At 45.8% G+C, this 24,706-nt stretch overlaps 1 protein-coding gene across 1 annotated transcript in view; it reads left to right on the top strand.

Annotated features, from left to right (window-relative positions):
- Positions 1–24,706, top strand: part of eIF3b (eukaryotic translation initiation factor 3 subunit b) — a 31,112-nt gene extending 6,406 nt beyond the window's left edge. The window contains exons 4-13 of the mRNA XM_050173844.3: positions 740–797; positions 5,944–6,072; positions 8,007–8,164; positions 8,732–9,251; positions 13,390–13,462; positions 13,923–14,124; positions 18,363–18,501; positions 21,070–21,273; positions 22,840–22,948; positions 24,514–24,706. Of these exons, the coding sequence (XP_050029801.1) occupies positions 740–797; positions 5,944–6,072; positions 8,007–8,164; positions 8,732–9,251; positions 13,390–13,462; positions 13,923–14,124; positions 18,363–18,501; positions 21,070–21,273; positions 22,840–22,948; positions 24,514–24,623 (1,702 nt within the window). The 3' untranslated portion in view covers positions 24,624–24,706. The remainder of the gene's footprint in view (positions 1–739; positions 798–5,943; positions 6,073–8,006; positions 8,165–8,731; positions 9,252–13,389; positions 13,463–13,922; positions 14,125–18,362; positions 18,502–21,069; positions 21,274–22,839; positions 22,949–24,513) is intronic.

Here is a 24,706-nt window from a genome sequence, read left to right as displayed (position 1 = left end):
CGGAATAAGAAACTGAGTGCGCGCGGGCGTTTTCACGCTGGAAGGGCTGATGAATATAGCAGTGAAGTTGCTGCAGCGGGCAGCTATATACTGTTCTCGATCGCACACGCCCCTCGTGCATTTTCTTGTTTACACAGGATCTAGCGGAGTACTGAATGTTCGTGCTGAAAAATTGTGTTTTCCGGGAACGAATGAACCAGCGAAAAAAATGAGCGTAACTCTATTGGGTTTTCTGTGTTTCCGATTGTGAATGTTGGCACCAGGAAAATGTACGTAATGGGAACGTCTCAACGACGTTCTACTGTAATGAGTAAACTAGTCGTGACTGGAGTTGGGCGACGAGCCCGCATTGTTTGCATTGCAATGCTGTGCCAATTGAGCCACCTTGGCAGCTGTCGCCCCCGTACACGTCTTGAGGTATTTTTGTCACTTAATGAAGCTGTCGTTTAATGAACTGTCGGGATTAGCCCAGGGAAAAACACTGGGACTGTACGTTTCAGCTTCGCTGCTCAACCATCTGTGCAGAGTGCTTGGGCGGTGATCCTTTTTCCCCTGATAATTTCTATGTTTAAATTAAAACTACATTTCATTTTCCCTGTGCTTTTCTTGGCTTCATTATGAAGCTCATAGGTTTCACACATTACTTTGAAAAATGTCTGGCCTCTTTGTACTCCTTCTAGTTAATTTTTAGTGGTATCGTGTGTTTTGTGACTCAGACTGTGTTTTCTATCTCTCACAGGTATGAAAACATCCCAGAGGAGTGGAAACCACCTCAGCCACAGCCATACGTTGACCACGTGAGAAGCTTCTCTTTTTACCTTTTTTTTTTCTGTTGCACCTTTCGCTTCTTTTTTTCACATTCCTCACATTTCTGTGCAAGCAAAACAGAAAAAGCGTCTCTAGATACGACAGTGAAGTGGCAAGATTGAGGGGGATCAAGGGACTCGATTTCTTTGCTATCTGCAACCACACAGTGTCAACAGCCATCACAGCTAGAGAAAGCACAATGGGAAATTGACTTTTCATTGTATATTAAAAGGACACTCAATAGAAGAAAAGGTTGGCTGTATTAGTTATGCCCCTGTCATGTGGCAGATCTAATGTAATTTACAACAAATGCCATTTGTTCATAATGATATTTGTCTGCTGTCAAGGGAAAACGCTAGGACAATTGTTCAAAATGTCATTTTCAACTGACTGAGTTCACAGAACTCATTTCCATTTGATCTAGAATTGAATGCTTTTGTGCCATACCAATATAAATAGTATGTAAATACTGTATAAAGTTTTTCGTTTCTTCTTCGTCTACGGAACGAGTCCATCTTTTGGCTTCCACCCTGAAGTCACAACAATGTGTAGTCTCGACACCAGGGGGACACTCCTAAAAGATAGCTTATGACATGTTTTTCTTTATTATTTGTAATTAAAAGCTAGTTTTTTTAGGATGACCAAGGGACTCAATTTATTTGCTGTTTGCAACCACACAAAGTCAGCAGGCATCGAATGTAGGGAACGCATAGGGGGAAATTGACTGTTCGTTGTTGCGTCGTCGGCCATATTTTTTTTTTTGGCTTGGCTAAGCTTGACTTGACCTGGTTTCTGTTGTGCAGCTGGGACAAATTGGCCTGAACGGTTAATGGCCAATCCACATGACGGACCAAATTGCTATTTTTGGACCGGTGTCCGCGCATCACGTGATAGGACATCACCAGTTCGTGCGTACCGCTGTTGTACCGAGTACCGCGTACTGCCCTCGCGGTCCAACAAATCGCCGAAGCTTTTCCCGCTTCAGTTTTGGCGGTGGACCGCATGCAAACCGCAGCGATTTTGGCGTAGCCAATGAATGTTGTCCGGCAACAGAGTGTCTTCAGCCGAATCTAATCTAGTTTTCGGGTCAGCAAAAGCCAGTCAAGCCAGTCGTTTCATGTCCGCCGTTCCGCCTACACGTGCGTGCAGCAGATATATTTTTTAAACACCGTGTCCTCTTGGAGTGACGAGGAGTTTTTTTTTATTTTGTATCCCTTGTTGAGCAGTTCCCGGCTGTGTGGGACTCGAGTCGGAATGATAACAATGATAACATTCTGGCCGAGAGTGTAGCTGGTTGGCCTGCTCTACCGTCTGCTATGGCGGTCCACCGTGTGGATGTGCTGTGCGCCAAACCAGACCGCCGCAAGCCGCGACGTCACATCACGTGACCGATCAGCCTGCAGGTTTGGTCCGTCGTGTGGATCGGCCTTAAAGGAATTATTAGGATTAAAAAGTGTTACTTAGAAGATATACACATGTTAAATGCAAGTTTTGTTGCCTTTTTTCTTTCTGCAAAGTCATGGTCATCATTTTCAAATAGCATTTGTTTTTGCCCTGTGACAAGGGTATAATTCACCTTTCTACAATATCGAAAAGGCCACTCATACCATCAGAAAATGCTGAGTAGGCCTGAAAAGACACAGAAGTAAAACATGGCTGGCACTACTGCTTCAGAAGTTCCCAGGCTAGGTTTCCTTAATGTTTTGAACTTTGATAGCGCCTTCTCCAGCATAGTTACTCTTTTTATTCATAAAAAATGGAGTACAGTGAAACCTCGTTAAACCATAGTTGGCCAGAGCTCGGAAAAAGTATGTGCTAAACAGTAGTACTGCTTAACCGAAATAGCATGAGATCACCCACTTACCTGTCAAAGACGGAACTTAGTGAGAGTGCGATGAAAGGGAAAAAAACATGCAGAATTTATTCACTTAGCGCGACAAAAGCGTTATTTTCGTTTGATGCTGCGGTTACCTAGTAGCGATGACAGTGGCCTCAAACTTACTGAAGCTGCGAGCCAGCATTTCAGCCAGCTACCTCGGCAAACACTCGCATAGCAGATTCCTCGTTGGTGTTGCATATTCTCCGTGCACAGGCGAGGTAGCGTTGCAGAGGTCACGGGCGCCTTTTCATTGCGAGGTGCTGTTCTCATCGCGATGATTGCATTCATGAGGCTGACGTAATGCACAGCTTCTGCCACTGTCGGGCCTGAATCGCCCGTGCTGTTGATTTTTGTGTCGTCCTCATCACTGTCACTAGTCGACACTTCGGCAACAACAGAGACAACGATGGCGAAAAGCCGAACCTCGTAGCCAACACCTTGTCACGGTCGCAGCAGCGCTTCCGAGCAACTTCTTCACATTCCAAATGCCACACATCGTAGTCAACAGTAGATTCCTGTACTGTGCCAGCGCCAACTTCTTCATGTCACATTCGATAGCACGAACAATGTGTAATTTTTCTTCTATGCTAAGCACCCGGCGTCTTGTTTATCTGAGCTTTGGCAATGGCGCGAGTCCTTGCTTGCACGACGCCACAATGGTCTCTGGCCCAGCGCCGAAATGATGCTGATGAGGCTTCATGCACAAACGTACAGGGCACTTGGAGGCCGTTGTTCCGATCACTGAGGCTTGTTCTGCCGGGCCGCCTGATGGAAACGACGCACCACCGTGTTTGCGCGACGAAAAGTGGAAACACTACGCGTTAACCGATACGTACGCAATCAGCTGGTATGGTTTATGCGGATACAAAACACTATTATGTTCTGTATGGCCGCTGAGTCGGGGATTTTACTTTACTACTTTTAAAGCGAAACTACTGTTTAAGCGGGTACAGTTTAACGAGGTTTTACTGTACATTATGTTCCAATGAGCAAAAACTGAACTTGGCAAGTTCCAAGAACCGATAGTGCGCCGCTATGGCCAAAGAAAAAAAAAATTATTGCCACGATTTTGCACTGATCTGCTGTTGCTGGGGTTTTAACACGAAATCAAAAATATTTAACATTGACTTTTATTGCCTGTTCTAATAGCCTATTACTGTGAAATTAGCAAAAGTAGTTTTGAAAGAAAAAGTTCTTCCAGAACCCGTCTCGTGATGAATGTTGACATAATGCGATTACCATTAAAGCAGTGAAGCTGTGCACCGTATTGGCGCCGCCAAAACGCGTCATGTATGAGCCATGTACTTCAGCCAGGCTCCTCTCACACTTCTTCTCCGGACACCCTGTGCCATCTGGCGGTACCGCCATGAAGCCCGCATGTGGCTCATGTGTGAACATATATTCAGAGGTGTTTGTCTGAATGTGCGTTTTACCTTCCAATCCTCTGGGCTTACCGCCGACTCCTTTGATTGACCAGTCTAAATATCAGGCTCCTTTGTCTGTCTATTTTTGGAATCCTCGCATGTTCCTGTATCACATGGGAAAATATTGGAAAGGTGACGAAGTTGAGAAAATCGCATTTATCAAGTGCGCTGTCGACAAAAATTGGGTACAAAGTCAAGCATCGGGAGGTGCCGTCGCACTGCAGAGCGTGCAGCCAGCGCAACTTTCCGTAGATGCAATGCTGCCATTTTTTAACCATTCTAAAGAGGAGGGATCGGAGCTTCAGGTAATAACGGTGCCGTATTTCACCATGCACAGATAATCACAGTGCCATATTCACCATGCACAAGTAAAATCGGAAGAAGGGTGGAAAAAAACGAAAAGAAGAGTGGAAAAAAATGAAACTAGCCTAGCGATTCGTTGCTGCACTCCACGCCCACACAGGAAGCGCTCCCATTGGCTGATGTAGCAGATTTGAATCGCCGGTTCCTGTTTCCTGCACATTTGGACTGCGGCGAGATGTGCATTTCTTTTTCTCTGAAAAGTTTTGCTGTTGTTGTATAACGCTTTGCTGGCTCGTGTTAGTTTTGTTCGTGCGTCCAAATCACAATATTGCAGAATTTGCAGTTCAGAAATGGCAGATAGGCCTTATGGGAAAAGGAGAGAGAAAGAAAGGGTGGTTTGTTTGCACATGATACATCTGCTAGCACTTTTTAAAATTTCATGCCAAGGAACCCCAGTGCAAGTACGTCGTTGCAGTGTCACGTATTTCAAAGTACTTTGTGGTATTGTGATCGTTGGGGCCCAGTAAAAGATCTCGAAGCTTGCGAAGTTCTGTTTTTGGCCTGTGTGGAATATCGTGTAGTCTATCTTTATTGAGAAAACATTAACTAGGTCCTAGCAGGTGCTGTCAAAATTCGTGCCGTCAAGGAGGGAACTACAAGGTGGCATTGCCACCTGCCTTGTTTTGATGTCTTTTCTGGCTCATTGAGCTTCTCTCACAGTAAAGAGTGGCTTTCTTGATTTTGTAGAAGCGTGATTTACTTACATAGCACAACTTTCCGTATTTATTTGAATTGGGTCGAATTTTTTTCCTTCTCTCACTCCCTCTTTTCTTTTTCCCTGGAAATGTTACACAATACCAGCTATCAACCTATATGCTTGACCAAAGAGTCTCGACCTACACTTGGGAACAAAGTTAGCAAAAGTACTGAGTTAACGGAGCTCCTCCGCCGTGCCCACCATAAGGCCATTCCCAAGATTATCGAGTCTGGTTTTAAGAGAAATGCTGCATATCCAACGCACTCGACGGCATCGAGGATGACGTAGTCTGGGGTGCCCAGGATGCCTGGGAATCATCCGACCAGGACAACTTCCCTGGCAGTAGTTCTGTCGAAGATGCAGCTTGCGGCACTCACTAGTGAGATTCTGTTGTTGAGCTTATGGTAGGTAATGTTTGTCGTGTTCAAACTTTTCATTTTTTTCTAAAAAGGTATGTGTTGGCCTATATATTCAGATTAAATCATTTCCTCAGTGAGTTCACTACATAGGGGTCGACCTGTACTTGTGTTCAAGCTATTTTCGAGTAAATTTGGTGTAGTACTTTTAGTCCCTTGACTTGCGCGTATAAGAGATGTATATCAGCCACCGAACTGTTGCTTTGGCTTTTCCACACAAACAACTTCGCTTGCTGTGTGCAGTATTAAAGGTGAAGCTTTCTTTGTGAGCCCCCCCGAATTTCCTGAGCATGACTGCTGGATGCAGTTGCTGTCTTGCCTTGTCCCTGGCTTAAATCTAAGCTCCGTCATTTGCAGGGAAACCTGAGGCAATGGCTGCAGAACCCCGACTGCTACGACGAGTACAGCGTCATGTACTGTGGCGGGGAGAGGGTGGCCATCTACCTCAACAGCACGCCGGAGCCGACGGTCATCAAGGACAGAGAGGTACGTATGCTCGGAGTCGCTAACCTGTTTGCTTGCTTGCTTGCTGCTGGTTTAGCTGGTACAGCTAATGCGGATTTTAATTTTTCCATTGTAAGTTGTGGCTATATTACTTCTAGGGATGTGGGTAAGCATGACAGTCTTGGTGTACTGTGTTGGAAATTTTGTTTGCCACTGCATGCACTTTGTGTTGCATAAAACAGGTGCACTGCAAATTTGCATCGCTTCTGTTTTCTTTTTTTCTTTTCTTTTTTTCTTCTCTCCAAAGTGCCCAGTTGTGCATGGGGGAAATGTAGGCTCATTTGTGAGCGGTGCAAGAGGAAGCGATTGTTCTTGTAGAGCAAAAGTAGGTTCCACACTCGTAGAAGTAAACCATGCAGATTGCATTTATCCAGCAAGCTTGTGGCACCAAAGCACCCGCTGACCAACATGGGTGAAGAGACAAAAAATGTGTTATTGTGTAGTGAAACATAGCTTGAAAAATTGCCCATAATTCTTTGTGTCTTCATATGTTCCGAGGTGAATGCGATTTGAGTGGTCCTTTTCTACGTATTAATAGCTTCCTCTACTGATTCATGGCTCCTTCTTTTTCTTATATTATTGCTTCTTTCCAGCCTTACGCACTTATGTAGCAAGGTCCATCTTGAACTCTGACAGGAGGAAGAACTTATGCGTACGTTCATTAAGTTCATCGCGCTTGTTAACTGCATTTCTTCTATACAGTTTACACAATCGTTACACAATTGTGTTTACTACAACTTCGAGTTTAAAAAAAATTAACTGAAGTGTACAGTCACTGTCATCTTTGCTTCAACACAAGTCACTGTGTTTATTCTTAGATGGTATTCCACAACCATAGAAATGTTCAGAACTCATTTCGCCCGTGCTGCGAGAAACGGGCATCGTGGTGTACATTGTTGCATTTGTGCAACATAGTAACTTTCCACTGCCGCAAATCGCTCGGGTATAGTAAAGCTCTACTAATATAATCAGTCAGATGATACTGATAGACAATAATGTAATAATAACGTATTATTACACGAAGGACGAGTCAGTAAGACGAGCAACTATTTACAGGTTATATTTACAACAGCAGTTGCAGCGCTGACAGCGCAAGCCCAGTTTGTTCTTCCTCCTCTTTTCTCGAGTGATGGTGCCCAGGCGCCTCGTTCAAACAAGCAAATACCACACTCATGTAGCAAGATAATAATAATAATAATAATAATAACAACAACATAATGAAGGCAATAAAGAAATGTTGAGAACAAATGAAGATATAAAAAAACATCTTGTTTTGCTTCGTTGTTCCCCGAAATAATCAGCTTACAACTGGCAAAACTAATATATGCAGAACATGCAACTTTTGGCCGTCAAAGGGTAACATTATCCTATTTTGACGTACTGTGAATCATAGTCTGGTACAAAAATTACTAGAGGAAACGCTGACACTGGCTGCAGTTGTTTCACTACTATGAAAATTATGATCAGTATGACATAGATCTGTTTCGTGTTCATGCTTGCTGCTTTCAAACATTGTGTTATTTATTACGCTTTATACTCTTCTAAATTTCCAAGAAATTGTAGCTTTCTAAACCAAGCAAGGCAAATAGTGTATGCCCGCATGCGTAATCGTGTGCCTTGTTGCATCTAATAATGCAAAACTTCATTGAAAGTGGTCAGTCTGTGAAAGTCGCAAGGCCGTCTCAAGCCTAAATGACAGAGCTTAAGCAAATCCACGTGTCATTCCTGTGCTACCGGAACTGCCATGCTTGCAGTTTGAATGGACACTCTCACCCTCTAGTGATTTGTGCGGGAAACGCTATGCTTTGAGTGATAGGAGTCACTGCTGTGTGTGCGTGCTACTGGCTTCGACCTTCGGTGAGGTCATGGTGAGGGGTTGTTGTGACACCCTCTTGGTCCCTCTTCCCTTTGTGCAGCGTTGGTCCGACAGCGGGGTGATGTGGTCTCCGCTGGGATCCTACTTTGCCACCTTCCACCAGCAAGGCATAGCCCTGTGGGGCGGGCCCAGCTACGCCCAAATCATGCGGTTCAGCCACTTTGGCGTCAAGTACATCGACTTCTCACCATGTGAAAAGTGAGTGTAGGACATCCTTTCGGTTGTAGGTGTTGCGTACAGCGCGTGAGCGGGCGACCGGACGACAGGCCCTCGTATGCCATGTCATGGCATCAAGGCTGCCAATAGCTGTGTTACGTAAACCCAGTGAAGTTGGGTCAAGTCGGCGTGTCGGGCCGGCATCTGGTTGTCGAGTTCACATCAGCGCTAGCGAGTCGGGCCAATCTAGTGTCGAGACAAGTTCTCTCTACCACTGCAGCAGCGTGTGCTATGGAGTTCTGCTGCAGCGCTCGAGGTTGTAGGTTCGATTCCTGGCCACTGTGGCTGTATTTGGATGGGGACAAAATGCGAAAACGCTCATGTACTTAAGTTTAGGTGCACATTAAAGAACCCCAAATGCTCAAAGTTAACCTGGTGCCCTCCACTGAGGCGCCTCTGGCAGCTCCAGTTTTGCTTTGTGACTTTAAAATTCTCAAATCAATCAAATTAATAAGTAGATCAACTCATGATGTTATCTCATAAAGCATGTCAGCTGTGCGTGCAGTGAACATGGCTGAGGTCAGTCTCTCTCTCTGTTTTTTTACGCAGCTATCTGGTGACGCTGAGCCCGCCATCACCCGAGGCTTACGCAGCGCATCAGAAGGGCCTACCGCCGCCCGACGACGGGAGCCAGACAGTGATAATCTGGGACATCCGGACAGGCCTCAAGAAGCGCTCGTTCATTGCCGACGCCGAGATCACCAGCTGGCCCCTGTTCCGGTGGAGCAGCGATGACCGCTTCTTTGCCCGCATGTCGGTGGACATGCTCAGCATCTACGAGACGCCCTCATTCGGCCTGCTGGACAAGAAGTCGCTCAAGATCGCGGGCATCCGCAACTTCTCCTGGTCCCCAGTGTCGAACATCCTGGCCTACTGGGTGGCCGAGGACAAGAATGTGCCGGCGCGGGTGACTCTCATCGAGGTGCCCTCCCGCCAGGAGCTCCGTGCCAAGAACCTCTTCAATGTGGCCGACTGCAAGATGCACTGGCAGAAGTCGGGCGACTACCTCTGCGTCAAAGTCGACCGCTACACCAAGGCCAAGCGGGAGAAGAACGAGTGGAAGTACAGCGTGAGTAGTGGCCGTCTCTGTTTCCAGTCGGCGTCCGATTTTTCAGGCTCACTAGGGGATGCGAAAATGTACGCAAAATAGGGCAGTCCGAAAAAGTGAATGCGTGCACTTTACTGCCCCCAAGGGCTCAGATCGCCGCACGCACGTCCGAAATAGCCGTAAAGGCCTGCCAGTACACTTAATAGTTGTGTCGGTGCTCATACTGTGACAGGAGACGGTGGGTGCATGCGTGTATAAATAAAGGAACACTAAAGCAAACAAAGATAAAGGTAAAGTCAAGGTAAAGTGATATATCAGTGCTCAAGAATCTCTAAGGCGTCAATATTATCGCGAACAGAGCCTTAATACAGTAAAATCTCGTTACTACGAACACCACATTAAGAACTTTTCAGATTTACAATTTTTTTTAAGTCCCCGCCAAAATGCCTATATTTTCAATGTAAAAAACTTTCAGTACTACGAATTTCAGATTATCGAATATTTTAGAATATTGTATGTAATTTAATCCTGTAATCACCAAGATGCTTCATTATTACGAAGTTCCAGTGAAGTTTTGGTACCGGATCACGGAGGCGCACACCTATCATCATCATCCGCAGCAGCAGCCATGCGCTGGGGAACCTGTTTCAACTGGTATAGCCCCAGCAGCATCGGCATCAGCGTGAGCGTCGCGTATGGTCATGTTCGGACTCTCTTACTACGTCGTAGGCCTAGCATCGCCACGTTGGTAGCGATCGGCAGGAGCTGCGAAGTTATCGGTGCTGTGATTGTGTCGTGCGTTCACTTTGCTGACAATGAGTTCTCCTGGCCCCCGCGTTAAAGAGAAGCCACGCCAGTTTTCGCTCAAAGAAAAAGTGGACATCTTGATGCAGCTGAATGCTGGAAGAAAGCAAGTCGACCTGTGCAGGCAGCGTGATATTCCCCCGTCAACATTGGCATCGATGCTCAAGGATCGGGAAAAGATTGTGAAATCGCATGGAGAGTCGCAGCTGGCTCCCTCAAGAAAACGCTTGCGGCCTGGCAACTACCAGAATGCGACGACGACGTCCTCACGTGGTTTAAGGATGCCAGACAAAACGATGCGCCCTTGTCAGGCCCAGTTATTCGAGAGAAGGCGCCACAGTTCGCGGCTGCCGTAGGCATCTCCGGTTTCGACGTAAGTGCCGGATGGCTTGTACCGCTTCCGGCAAAGGAATGGCATCACGTGGCAGGTTGCTTGTGGCTAAGAAAAGGCAGCAGATGCCGAGAGCACGGTTGCCTGGCAGAACGAGCGCTTTCAAGAGGACAGCAAGTCTTTCTCTCCAGATGACGTTTTCACCGGTGATGAAACGGCGTTCGTTTATCAGTTTTACCACCCTCAGTCACAATACAAGCACCGAGAGGTTGAATAACTGTACTGGCAGCCGTTCATAGCTGTTTCTGACATTGCCGTGGCGAATTGCGGCTTTCCTCACTGTTACGTTTTCACTGCCGTTACATTTTCACTGCTCTTAGTACATTCCTCTTTCACGCTTCGTTGAAAAACGTATAATGGCGTTCTACTGTACTAAAGTGAATTACTGGGTACAACAATGTAGAGTCAAAATATTGTTGAACGATATTCTTGGTCACTCATCTTTGGGGATGCGATCGCTTTCATATGACTGAGCACCAAACATGTCGACGTCTACAAGCATCAGTGTTGCTGGCTTAGTACTTAGATGGCAAGCTTGGCACGGTTGTTGTCGCTCACTATTGAATGCATCTAGCAGACTGTAGCTCCAGCCATAACTTGCCTGCAGTGCGCCTCTGGCGTCTGACCGGACCAGCTGTGCTCTGTTGTGCAGTGCGCTTCACTGCAATGCACCTTCAGTGGTCAGCGACTGCAACTGCATCTTCCTTTTTTCAAATAAATTGACACTTGCGGGTAAGGTAGCGTTCACGTGTCATGCTGCGCAGTGTTGTTTACGTGCAAATGATCAGTCGGCGAACTGGCACGAGTTTTTCAGGGCTCCGATCTGACTGGCACACCGTGGCAGAGTTGTACCGTATTTACTCACATAATGATCGCACTTTTCTTGTAAAATAAATTGACGCAAATTCAGGGGTGCGATCACTACGCGGGTTAAATTTCTCACGAGAAAAAAAATTTGTTTTTCATCCCGCGCTTGCTGCGGGATGACAACAGGTCAACAAACAGGTGGCTGGCGCCTTTCGATTCTTTTCATCTGCACTCGTGAGCACGCAACAAATCGCGCGCGGCAATGATAGTAACCACGTTTACACTGATACGTTAAAGGTGTACCCTATTCATGCGCCGACGCTTTTAACACAGCTAAGATATTCGCCTACCCTTAGCGGAAACGTGCCGTGTTAGGATAGTAGTGAAGACAGATGCCGCAGTTTCCGCAGCACGCCGGCCATGTGTTTCTATGTCACTGGCAGCTAAGCATGCCCATCTCTGTTTGTGTCCCCTCAAAGTGGACATGGCTACGTTATTGCCGCAAACTTGCCGATATTAACGATATTATTCATCACTGATACGGAAGAAACTGTTTCAATGCACGTAATGTACTCACGAGAAGAAAAAAAAAGATCGCGTTCGGCGCGTTCGGCTTGCTCCGCCGGCCGCCACTTTTGTTTTGGTGTTCCGCACCCGCATCCCGCAGCAAACGCGGAATGAAAAAAAAAAAATTTTTTTTTCTCGCGGGAAATTTAACCCGCGTAATGATTGCACCCCTGAATTTGCGTCAATTTTTCTAACAAAAAAGTGCGATCATTATGCGAGTAAATACGGTATTCCTACGTAGTGGCAGCACATGACAGAAAAGAAAAAGTTAGGAAATTAGCGCGCTTACAGACGACGCCGTAAATGTACAGCATCGACCATTTTTGGACTTGTTCGCAGCACCGTATACTTGTCGACGGTGGTGGATTTCGCTGCCTGCCTCTTCACTCGTTCTGCTGTGTTCTTCCGTTCCCTTACTTCATCCGCGGTGTATTGGCTTGGATGGTTACGTTTCGCTGCTGCTGAGGCTGCGGACGCCAACCATGTAAATGCGTCAGACTCCATGGCGGTATGCGCTGCCTGAGCCAGCATCACCTGCCGGCAAGGCACGCTCGGGATGTGGCATCGCAGCCAATGGGAAGTTAGGTGCCGTTCTTTAGCTGCTACAGACGCTGCCGGCTTTCTCACTGAATGGGCCGTCTGACGCTTATGCATCAAAAAAAGAAAAAGGTTATTCAGTGCACTTAACTACAGCACACACTTTATTTCATCAGTATACTCGATTCGTTGTGAGAGACGACAACTGCACGGGAACTGTGAGAATTCTTGTCCGGGGATGGTTGCTAGTCATGTCTGACATCCTACAGCACATCACCGGCGATGTCCAAGGCGCATAACATTGTCATCAAGAAGCGAACGGCACACACTGGGCACCCAAGGTTGAATGCCAAAAATCACTGCAGCTGACTCACGTCCTTACGTGGCTGCCAGCCATTCACTTTTTTTGATGGTATAGTTCCTTTAATTGCAGCTTCAGGCGTTTCGTGCCATGTTGGCACACTACGGAGGCCGATGAGGCTTATCTTCTGCGCTGTTGAATAGCCCCGACGGGCAGTTGTTCTCGCGCACGATGCTTGTGAATAAATTGCACCACAATGTCTTCAAGTTTAACATGAACAGCGTAGTGACCGTGGAAGGAAGTTTTCAGCGAAAGCCAAAAAGTTGGAACTCGCCGTGGTTGCACAGTTTCGTCGTTGCCGTTCCGCCGTGCTCCCGTTTGCATCTGAGTATTCTTATCACATCGTTTCCGAATGCACCGCTAAAGTCACGCCAAGACCTGCTAATTGCAGTCAATTTCCCAACATGTTTTCTTTTGGGGAAAGTGGTGTTCACTAGATTTACGTAACGGTACCCATTCGTGCAATTTGTGCTGTATTGTGGCATTTGTACGACATTGGATAGGTTACACTTGATCTGTTACTTTATTTAGACTCGTATACAGTGTCTAGTACATACTAGTTCATTTTTCTTTACAAGTATTTTTTTTATTCAGACATGTACGCAGCGAATTAAGAGTGCTTTCTTTTTATGAATAGTACTTTACTTGCACAAGGTGTACTAACAGCGTTTTGCCCGTCTGTTTACTTGCAGGGGATGTACTTCAACTTTGAGATCTTCCTCATGAAGGAGAAGCAGATTCCCGTAGACAGTCTCGAGATCAAAGGTACGTGTGCACGCTCCGAGTTCACCTGAGGCTGCATTCTCACTTTTGCACAGTAACATCCAGTACGACGTCTCGGGAAAGCGACTCTTGTTCTGTCCACTGGCTTAGCCCATCAGCATCTGTTCCATGCGACACGTTCAAAAGTGGTCAACCTACAACACAGACTCCGCAAGTGTAGCTTCGTTGCCTGTGAAGAGCTATTGGACAGCGTCCTTGTCTGTTTGTGATTGGGCGGTTATACGTGGGTGCATTTAGAGTAAAATGCTCTCTCCACTGCTTGTTTAATTGTCAAAGTCGTATGTTCCGCTGTCACTGAAATAGTAAGTCTTCACAGTTGAAGCCACCAGACATATCAAACACCCCTTGCAGCCAATAGTTTGTCCCCATATTTTTTGCAGTGCAGCCGTCCGCTCTGACGGCATCTTGTGTTTCTTTCTCGCAACCTTGCCCCCGCGCGCAGACTCAATTGTGGCGTTTGCCTGGGAGCCCGTGGGCAGCAAGTTTGCCATCATCCACGGGGAGAGCCCGCATATCTCTGTGTCCTTCTACGGGGTCAAGCCCGGCGCATCGGCTGTGCTGCTCAAGAAGTTTGAGCGCAAGCAATGCAACCATCTCTTCTGGTCGCCCAGCGGGCAGTTCATCGTGCTCGCCGGCCTGCGAACGTGAGTGCACCTCCTTTGCCTGTCTGGATTGTCTGCTGTGAGCCGCTTCAAGGGAATGTGTTGTTTTGATAGTTGGTTCATATTTGCAGGTTTTGACAAGCACACACCTTTAAAAGCCGACTGCAATAAAATTTTTTGGCTCGGTAAAAAGCCTAGTTTCAGCTCGTGTTGTTGTCAAGCAGCCTCTGCGGAAAATCTTATGTTTGAAGCACAAGTGGCTGCGTCACGGAAGGGTAGCAAAAGTAGACGTTTCATTGTGGTGACAATTGGGATGTGGGACACTTGAGGCACATTTGTGCCATTGGCGCTGCTGACACTGTTGTACCGGCACGGTACTGAGGCAGATGTACAGACGAGAGCTTGTTTCTCACGTTTGCTCGACCGTTGTGCGCATGTGTGAGTTGCAAGAGAGCTACCCGGGAGCCTTTCCTTCTCAAAATTTGCCTGTGCCTTGGTACTTCGGAGGAGGATGCGCTTTCCTCTGTTTGTCCCTCATCATCATCACCATCATTTATTATTCTCCATGGTGGGGTATTACATAAGGGGTGGGGGGGGGGAGCAAAACAATAATAGAGACATCGAAGGAATGGTCATGTACAAAGCTACACAAAGCAACAATAATTAAAAAGACACTAAAAAATACACATAGAAAAAAAAACACAGGTTTTTGCATTATAGTTGAAAATATGGGCAGTTAGTAACACGAAATTTCGAAGGGTTTCGCTCTACAACAATGCTGAGCTGCTATGCACACTATGCAGCAGCATACAAATGTTCCCTAAATAGACTTGTTCTCCGTTCCTGTTTCGTGGCGCTGCATAAAACCATTGCACTCATGGCTACGAGGTCCTCAGTTTGACACGCATGTTTAATACTTTCTTCCTCCCTTGTACTTTTTTTTATGTTTCTGCGGTATTAAAATTTTGTCCCAGTTTGCACCTTCCAGGTCAAAGGCATTGTAATTCCATTTGGAAACGTGTAGGTGTCGACGACAGCTGTGCTACGTAGCTGACGACCTTGGAACTGGCTGTAGTAAGAATGCCAAAGGCGCAGCTCGAAGCAGCAAACCTTATATCACATGTGCCCCAGCGACGCAGGTCGACCACTGATAAAAAAAGAGATTAAGCTGCTGCTTCGCCGTTACGGACTCTGCATCGACCACTGTGATCCCTTTTGGATGGAATTAAGCGGTGGTTAATGGAGCAAAGTGCACTGTCCTCAGTGGTACGTAGGCAAAGGCAGATTTAGAGAAGCGAAAGTCCCCTGATCTATCTCTCGCAACTCGCACATGCCCAGGAAGTTGGGCAAAATGTGAGAAAGAAGCTCGCTTATGTAATGGCTGGACGAATATTCAATATGTTCATATACAGTCGCTGACGAATTCTTCGGACTCCAAAAATTCGGACTTGAAGGATATTCCTGACTTCATAAATGCACCGTCAGGGTTTTCCCATTGATCTGATGCATTTTCACAACCGATTATTCGCACGAATTTAGGCCCCAAATTCGATTTTTCCCGACTAAATTGCTCGTTCCGAGCCACGCTACCCCCAATTCTTGGGAGCCGACATGTTGGATTTCCCGCTGGCTTAAGCAATCTTGACTTTCAGTGGCCCGCTTTATAGCCTCCAAGATGAGGACATGCATGTTTTCAATAAAGAGCGTGCAGCATAGAGTTTCTCACTACATTACCTAGAGGGAAATCTGCCGCTGCTGTGCTATGGTATGCATGGGAATGCCGGTATATTGTGGATTCGGATTGGCATCGTTCTCGGAGAGACAGGACACCTTGAAGACACGCTTGGCAAGCGCTGTTCCGTCTGTCACAATGATTCATTTTCTACTAAAACAGCACATGAACAGCTGTTTTAGCTTTATTATTACGCAAGAACATGTTTTGTTTAACTATGAAAACTTGTTAATGCATGCACGATTATCTGTTACGTGAAAAGTATCAGTGGGCCGCTAAAGTTGGAGGACAGACGACAAGGTTCGCGCTCGCTTTGAAACAGTTTGTCGTCTGTTCTTGCTTTTCTTCTCTTAGTCATGCATTGCAAGTGAGTAAAGATGTGATATGCGTGAATGGAAACATTTTATGAAGATTTTACTTTGAGAACGCGTTATTTGTGTAGCCATATCCACTTTTTAGACGAAGCCTCGTACAACACCAGCCAACACGCGGCTCGCAGACACATATACCGTCATTCCCATGACGGCACGCCTATGGGCAAACTCCCATAGACTGTGGCGCCAAATTTCCCTCTAGGTGTTATAGTGAGAAACTCTATGGCGTGCAGTATCCTCAAGTCTCGGAGGCCATGCCCACTCTTCCTTGGCTGACAAAATGCTCTAGAGGATGGCACCTTTTCTCAATTATTTCTTTTTTCAGACAGCACTATCGTCATAATCACTTAATGCATGATCCGTGTATATTAGTTTATTTATCTTTAATGTTTCGGTTGCTATTTGCACGTGGTGTGTCCACAGAGCAGGTGTGTCTCGGAGGCGACGTCGCATCTTTGTGTGTGTTTCTGCAGCTTCGGATTTGCGTGATTGGCGCCACTTGTGTGCCTTTGCGAGAGCCAGGTGGCGTGAAGAAATGTAGCTCTTCGATCTCCATGGCGATCTCCGGCAACGGAGATCGCAGATCGCCAACGCGGTGACGCTCTTGTCAGACTGTATACTGAGACGGCATGACTGTTGGGCAAATCCAAGCAAATCTGATCTGGTTGGCTTCAAGTGTAGTATTAGGCAGGGCATTATAAAAGATTTTGTTAATCCGTTCTAAGCCTAATATATTTTATTTTTCTGGCTGAACAAGTCTTTTGGACTATTTTTCGGTCCCTGCGAGGTCCGAGAAATCAGTCGACAACTGTGTTTGATTGATTGTTATGGTGTTTGGCATCTCCTTCCGTTTGAATTTCAGTATTCGGAACGAGCTAATATCAATTTGAAAACGTACAATCAACAGTTTCTGTTTCGTGACTCATGTCACATTGCCATTGACACGGCACAGGGCCAACCAAAACAAGCTAAAAACGAAGCCACCACTGGGCCACCATGCCACCGACCAATTTTTCAGTTGAAGTTCCGGATTCCACGCAGCGTCTCGATCAATTCGTCAAATATCATTCACATGCACGGTGTTGGAAAAATCTATATACTGATTCCATTCAAGTTGTCCCCCATATTCTCACTTTCCTTCACGACATTATTTCAAGTTTGTGTCAAGTTTTCGCACTCCAGACCTAAAGCTCACTGACTTCTATGTATTATGTTCCCATTTGATATGTCACCATTGTGTAATGTTCCCGCATCTTATGTTGCGTTTGAATGCGGTGGTCACTTAAATTTAACTCTGCAGGGGCAAATTTGGAGGTACGACATGCTGTGCACGATTGCACTTTTTGTTGGCTCCCCAAAGTCAGCTTCACTGCAATACAGCCGTGTTATGCGGTGAAGCATATCTAAACCGGAGAGGGGTTACTGTTATGGAATATTATAGTATGTGTCTCTTAATTGTACGTGCATTCAAAGCTGTTTTTAACGTCGCTGTTGATATTTGTGGACTTTCCTCACTGTTACATTTTCTCAGCTGTTACGTTTATTTTTTCCCCACATTCCCTTCAAAAACATATCAACGGAGTTCTGCTTCATGCTGAATCCCAACATTGGACAATAATAATCCATAAATAGATTTTCTGTACAGCTGGCAATATTGCCAGCATTGTAAAGAAATGTTTAACTTGCGTTTTTGCAGGAATATATCTGGCATAAGAGCACTGGAAATAAACTTGTCATCTATGCAACAAAGATGGTTCTCCCTCACCTTCTTTATTTTCTTTTTCAACTTCTGGCTCCTGTGTCAAGGTTTTATCCAAACACTACAACTATTCACTTTGAGCCAACGGATTGGTATATTTATTAGCCTAATTACAGCAAATACGGTTGCATTTTTCTTCACCAAAATATGTCCCTTACGAAGTGCATTCGATTCAAACCTAAAGTTTACTGTTTGCCCATCTCTGTGCTGTACCTGTTACTCTCGGGCTGGCCGAACCACCATGCTTGCAACTCGCTCGGGCACCGGCAACCAGGGTTCCTCACAGTAATTTTCGTAAGAGACTCTTATGGCCATGTTCACTTTCTCACTGGGGCTGGTTGTGAAAGCTGTCTCCTGATTTTCTGGGTCATGCTTGAGATGATTGAGTGTGTGACCATGTACTTCCTGTTTGCAGCATGAACGGAACCCTCGAGTTCATTGACACTGCCGACTTCACTATGATGAACACAAATGATCACTTCATGGCCTCGGATGTGGAGTGGGACCCCACCGGACGTTATGTTGTTTCCGGGGTCAGCTGGTGGCTGCACAAGGTTCGTTCCTATTCCTGACCCGCTTGCAACCCGTCACGTCATTGACCTTTGATCTTTGAAGTTCTCAGTGTTTTTTAACCCCATCGATTGTCAGTGTTTTTCTAGAGTCGGTTCTCAATTTAACAAAACTGCAGAAAAGCGCCATTGTCACGCCTTTAGTGGACGCCCACGAGTGACATGGCATTTTACACCTCACTGTTGCGCGGGCATGAAGCGAGCATCCTTATTAAGCTGTGATGTGGTTGAAATGCTGTAGGCACGCATGCTGCCTTCTTTTTGAGTGCAGTGCTTGGACTGATCGTGCCAGTCCAAAGCACGAATCATCTTGCTCAAGGTCACGATTAATATGCTGTGATTGCATTGATGTGTCATGGACAGCACTCTAATTGAGAGGGGTAAAGAAGGATGTTGGCTACCAGCTCACCACTGCTACGCGAGGCCACAGCAAAGTGGCAGCGAGCAACTGAGCAAGCGTGCGTCAACGGTGATAACAGAAAGAAGGGGCAAAGATGGGCTTGGAGCATGTCCTGGCCTTGCCTGGCATCTGGCTCGGCTAGCAACCTGCCGCCGGGTGAAATGCAAGCGCAAGCGACGCTGCCAATACTGCCCCGTTGAAATTTTCCTGGTATTTACGAAGTCGAGATTTCAAGATATCCGAGTCGGGCTCAAAAGCTTTTCGAGGTAGGAGGTGAGAGTTGGATCGTGGTAGGGAAGAAATGGTGACCCAATCGATATTTCAAGACATCAGAGTTTGACTTAACGAGTGTATACTGTAAGTAAAAATTTTGTTGCCCATGCATTACTTGAATGGGTTAAACTACGGTTATAATGAAATGAAAACTACAAGATCCACCGTAACATTCGATATGATGAAGTGAATTTTTGTGCAATTACAGTTCAAAACATGTTCCCCCGAAGGCAGTCATACTAGAGTGTTTCTTTTTCTTTTTTTTTTCAGTAAATGACTTTTGGGGATACAGTTGCTTTCGCGTGACTTGGCATTGAACACATCGTCTACGGGCAACAGCCTTCCTAGCTCAGGGCCGATGTAGTGTGCTTGGCACTGTGCGAGCAATGCTGCCTCTCGTAGATGCCGATGCTTCAGTTGCAGACTAAAGCAAAATCTCGCAAAAGTAATCATATCACCTAAAGAAATTGACAGGGAATACAGCCCCCGAGGCAGTGACTAGAATAAGATGGCCAGTGCGCCGACTGACGCGCGTAGCTTCTTATTGTGTATTGTGTGTGTCACGTGAAATGGTGCTCGTAGCAGCGTATTGAATGCGTGTTACAAACCGCCGCTCTAACCACAGCCTGTCTGTAGTGCGTGCATGGCCAAGGGCTCCTGACTGGTCGGGCTCCAGTGCGCTTCACCACAATGTACTCTCAGTAGTCAGCCAGTGGTGCAGCCAGGAAATTTCTTTTGAGTGGGAGTTGGGGTGCTTCCCCGTTGTAGCTACACCCCCCTGTACATCTTAATTGCATCTACGCCATCTAAAAAAAAATTTACGTTTGCAGGTTAGCTAGCATTCATGTGTCATGCCACGGCGATGTTGTTCGCATGCGATTGATTGATTGACAGGCAGGCATGACTTTTGGCGCGCTCTGATGCGACTGGCGTGCCACCGCACAGCTGTTATCGGTGAAATCGGCCACCTAGCACCGAGTGGTCAATCTCGGTGATAACGGCATTTCAGTGGCTTGCCAGTCGGGTCATGTTGAACAGCATGCTTGGCATAGCGTCGAAAGTGTTTTGACGGCTGTCGACACCAACTAGTCAGTTGCTAGCCACGTGAAATGTTGAAAAAGCTACTTTTATCTCCGAGAGCGAGCAGTCAAAAATACCACCCTTACTGGGTGAATTGCAGTGCTGACGTACGGCGTCAAGCTTGCATTTCACTCGCGTAAGCGCAGTCTAGATTTTCTTTCGTTGATATTGCTGTTTGATTCTGTATAACGAATAGTGGATGTATAACAAAGTAACTTCAGCGGCAGCTCCGACTTCGTTGTGTTGTGGTTCACCTGTGCTGATTGTTCCAGTACTGACTGTTCCTGTACTGACTGTTCCCCTGCCAAGTTATTCATCTATTTTCTTACTGGACTTTTCATATTACTTAGTAGCTGGTCCCCTATCATCAGCTTCTTTTGATTCAGAGTTCATCAACAGTTCCTAAACTTCGCGTGTCAAAGTGCAGATGTGCTTGCTGCACTGGTCCACCATGACTGCCCTGCTGAGTCAGACTGACCGTACGCTGAGACACTGGCTCCACCTAGTCGGAAATATAACCTAACAAGCTTTGTAGGCTTTGTAGGATCACCCGTCCACAGACAGCACAACATGTAGGCAATGTTATTTCTTGCACGAGTTGCTTTTGTAGAGGCAGGTGTAATGTGCTGTTTAGGCAGATCGAGTATACTCAGAGGTAGCAGGGGGTGGTGACGAGAGTGAAGGCACTAGTATACGGAGTGGCAGAAAAAGAAAGAGTTAAAACTGTGAGCCCGCACCAACTCCTCTTGGCTCTTCTGGTGCTCTCGTGGCTGAGTGCTTGCTGTCGTCACATTGCGCAGACGGACAATGCCTACTGGATCTGGTCCTTCCAAGGGCGGATCCTCCGCAAGTGCAACCTGGATCGCTTCTGCCAGCTGACGTGGAGGCCCCGGCCTCCTTCTCTACTCACCGAGGAGAAGCTGAAAGAGATTCGCAAGAACTTCAAGAAGTACTCGGAGCAGTTCGACCTCAAGGACAAGGCCTCGCTTAGCAAGGCGTCCAAGGCATGTGCAAACAACGCCTTTCGTGAAGTTTCGCGACAAATTTTCAGATTTCCGAAGCAATATCTTGCGGGAAATGTTTGGATATGCAAGCATTATGCATTCCTCCACTTTGAAGTTCTGTTTTGAATACATTGAAGTCCACATTTTGCAATGTACGAGCACGCGGCAAGAAATAGAGGGAAATAACTGAATTTTGGAGCCAGAACTTTGAAATGTGCTTGTGTTATAACACATTATACCAATCGTACATGCAGCTACATATTGCAAAAAAAAAAAGCGGTTCTAGCTGCTTTGGGTGCTGAGTTATCAGCACTGGCAGTTTACAAGGAGCCAAAAAAGTCAAGTGTCAGAAAATCGCAAGAAAACTACTCAAGACGGGAGGGTCACAGGCTTGTAGAGTTCATTTTGTTGCTATTATTGATCTATGAGTATTGAATCGTGTAGCAAGATACTTTACAGGTTAGTGCAAAAAGAGTAGTAGATTTAAAGAATATCAGTTTTAAAAAATTGATTTTTTTCTATGATTTTTGGCCTCCTAGACTGTGACTCCAGTTTTGTTTCTTCTGCAGTCTGAGCACCAGAATATCTCTTATTGAACAACATCCGCTAACATTCAGTGCGTCTTTGCACTAGAGGCAAGGTCTTGGACAACGAAACAAGTAGTTTTTCTTTTTTTAACATTTCAGTCACTGAATAATGAAAATACATTTTGTCGCAAATACTCCTGCATGGGATTACACGATCACATTGAAATGTTTTTAATTTCTTTTTCAACTGAGGTGTAGCAAGCTTTGATTTTACGCAGTGTGATATTTAAAGAAGTGCTTTCGATTCCCCATAGCCTGATGCGTTGCAAAGTTCGAAGCAGCAAAGGGAACTCAATGTCATGCCTGATTTACCATAGCTACTAAATGTCGCCCTCAATTGTAACGCACACCTGCTTACCGTGACCTAAAGAAAGAAAAGTGATTTACAGTACCGCGCACCTCATTCTTTCATACAGAAATACAACCTTCTCTCATTTGTCAAAAACAGATGTACTCCCAATGCACTAAAGTTGCGATACACTAAAGTCACTAAAGTCACAATACTACAATACACAATACACTAAAGTCGCAGTTCCGCCCGAAAGGCGAAGCATCGATTATGATAGCAAATTATGACAGCTATACGAAAAGTAAGGATAGTAGTTTTATCGGCCCTGTAGACATTTAAACATTTGTTCACTAACTAAATACTGGGGGAATATCAGTCAGATATTCCCCCCGTATGTGATCATGTGACCGGTACCATTGACCTGTTAAAAATGTTAGCTACCCTGTGGAGGAATACAAGATGCACCCAATGCACTCGTTTTCCACGAGGAGTGCATACGCAAGAATTATTCATTTTTTGGTTTTGAATAAATTGAATATTATTGGCACGGATGTTCCTAAGTTCTGTGAATTCAACTAAATAGTTTTCCAGTCCCATTAATTTCGTTGACTTCGTCACATTTCTTCCGCCCGTTTTCTTTTTTTTTTTTTTCTTTTTTTAAAAATTGCTGTCGGCATGGTCATCTTGCAGGAGGTCATGGAGAAGCGGAAACGGATGTTGGAGGAGTACCGGGCCCTCCAGGAGCGCAAGACGCAGGAGTACAACTCCATGCGCGACATCCGTATGCAGCTCCGAGATGGTGAGTTCTTTTTATACGCATAGCAGGCAGTGCTGCGGAAGCTTGCACTGTAGTGTTGCAACGCAAGTGCCACTCCAAGCATGTTGTAGTACAGTCATTGGACAGGGATGCTTTCTGCAGCGCAACTGTATGCAGCTAGATCTCGATTTGTGAAGTCGGTAAAATAGGCGCTTTACTCCATTATATAACAATTTCTTTATAATGTCGATCCCGGATATATCAAGCTTGGATTAACTAAGTCGGCAAAACCAGCAATTTGCTTCGTTATATTGAAATTTCATTACATTGAAATGCAATCATGCATGCGAATAACTGCTGTCTCCGATAGAATTTTCATACATGCAAGGGGGCCACAAAATTTTCCAAATTATTGTGCAGTCAGAGAAAGCAAATCTAAATCAGAAAAATTTTGTTGAATTTGAGAGTCGGCGACAAACAATATGTTTTCACGCTGTTGGGCGGTATCCTCACATCGGTGGTACAAAGCAAAGGCAGCCGCTTTTGCGTCCACTCTGCCTCGCAGCTGATAATATTGCCCACAGTGGAATAACGATTTCATGAAAAGCGCTGGCAGAGGGGAGCGAATGCTTCATCTGCCTCTCACTTCAACGCATCTCTGAAACTCGTGATTACGCAACCTCTAGTACTAAATGCACGGAAAGACAGCGCACGTGATACCACGCCATCTTGGCACTTCCCACACATTGCACATGTACACGACAGATTACCTCTAAACCGAGCATGCAGGACTTAATACCAGACTTAATACCGAGCATGGACTTAATATGGAACAGGAAGCTGCTCCGCTTCTGCAGTCGCTGTTGATCACGTGGTGCACAATTTGAGAGCTGCATTTGCAAGCAGCCGCTTGTAATTCGCTCTTTTTTGAGCATCTGCGTCCACAGAAGTTGCTATTGATTGTCTCGGTACTCCTTTGATGCGGCAGTGGAATTTCATTGTGTTTAAATCATGTATAAACACACTTCGTTATATTGAGGTTCTAAATATATGGTGTTCCAAACGCATGGCGGAACGGAACTTGCACGAAAAATTGCGCAACGCTTTTACGACTGAGTGCCTTGGCTTGACTGTACTGCAGTTTAGGGGTGGTCGGTGACTAGTAGGTCAACTAGGCTTTGCTAGTTTCGGTTTTCGAAGAGGCACTGGTGATATGGCCGATGACAACGCTGACAACATATCGAAATTAAATTATCTCTATTTCTGCTTTACGTGGGCGCCAAATAGGCACAGAGCCATAAAGTCAGAATTACCACACAGCCAGCTGTAAGGAGTCCAAAATTTTGGTCGCCCTTGTGCATTAATATCTTGTGGGCAACACAGCAGGTTGCTGTTAAGAATTCAAGAACCCCCGTGGTGATCCACAGGGCGGGCTACCAGAGCAGCTCAGTTTTGTTTTCGCCTATAGGTACATTTCACTTGGAGTAGTATTTGTCGTGTGGATGGCATCATTTTTCAGAGTCTATATTTTAACCCACCTGTCTGAAATCTTTGAGTTTTATTTTTTTTATGAGACGGAGACTCATTGTGCTAGCATTTGCGTGCAGGTGTGGACACGGACGAGCTGGACAGCAACTTGGAAGACTTGGAAGAAGAAGTGGTTGAGTTCCTCGTGAAGGAAGAAGAAGTACCCCTAGACGCTGGTGACACAGACTGAACTCAGCTGAGAGAGAATGAGCCATGTCTCCTCCAGGCCATCCTGGTAGCTGCTCAGAAAATAAATGCCTCCTTGTTTATCAA

The sequence above is a fragment of the Dermacentor andersoni genome, chromosome 8 (assembly GCF_023375885.2).
Source record: "Dermacentor andersoni chromosome 8, qqDerAnde1_hic_scaffold, whole genome shotgun sequence".
Taxonomy (NCBI): domain Eukaryota; kingdom Metazoa; phylum Arthropoda; class Arachnida; order Ixodida; family Ixodidae; genus Dermacentor; species Dermacentor andersoni.
This window is presented reverse-complemented; position numbering and strand designations above follow the sequence as displayed.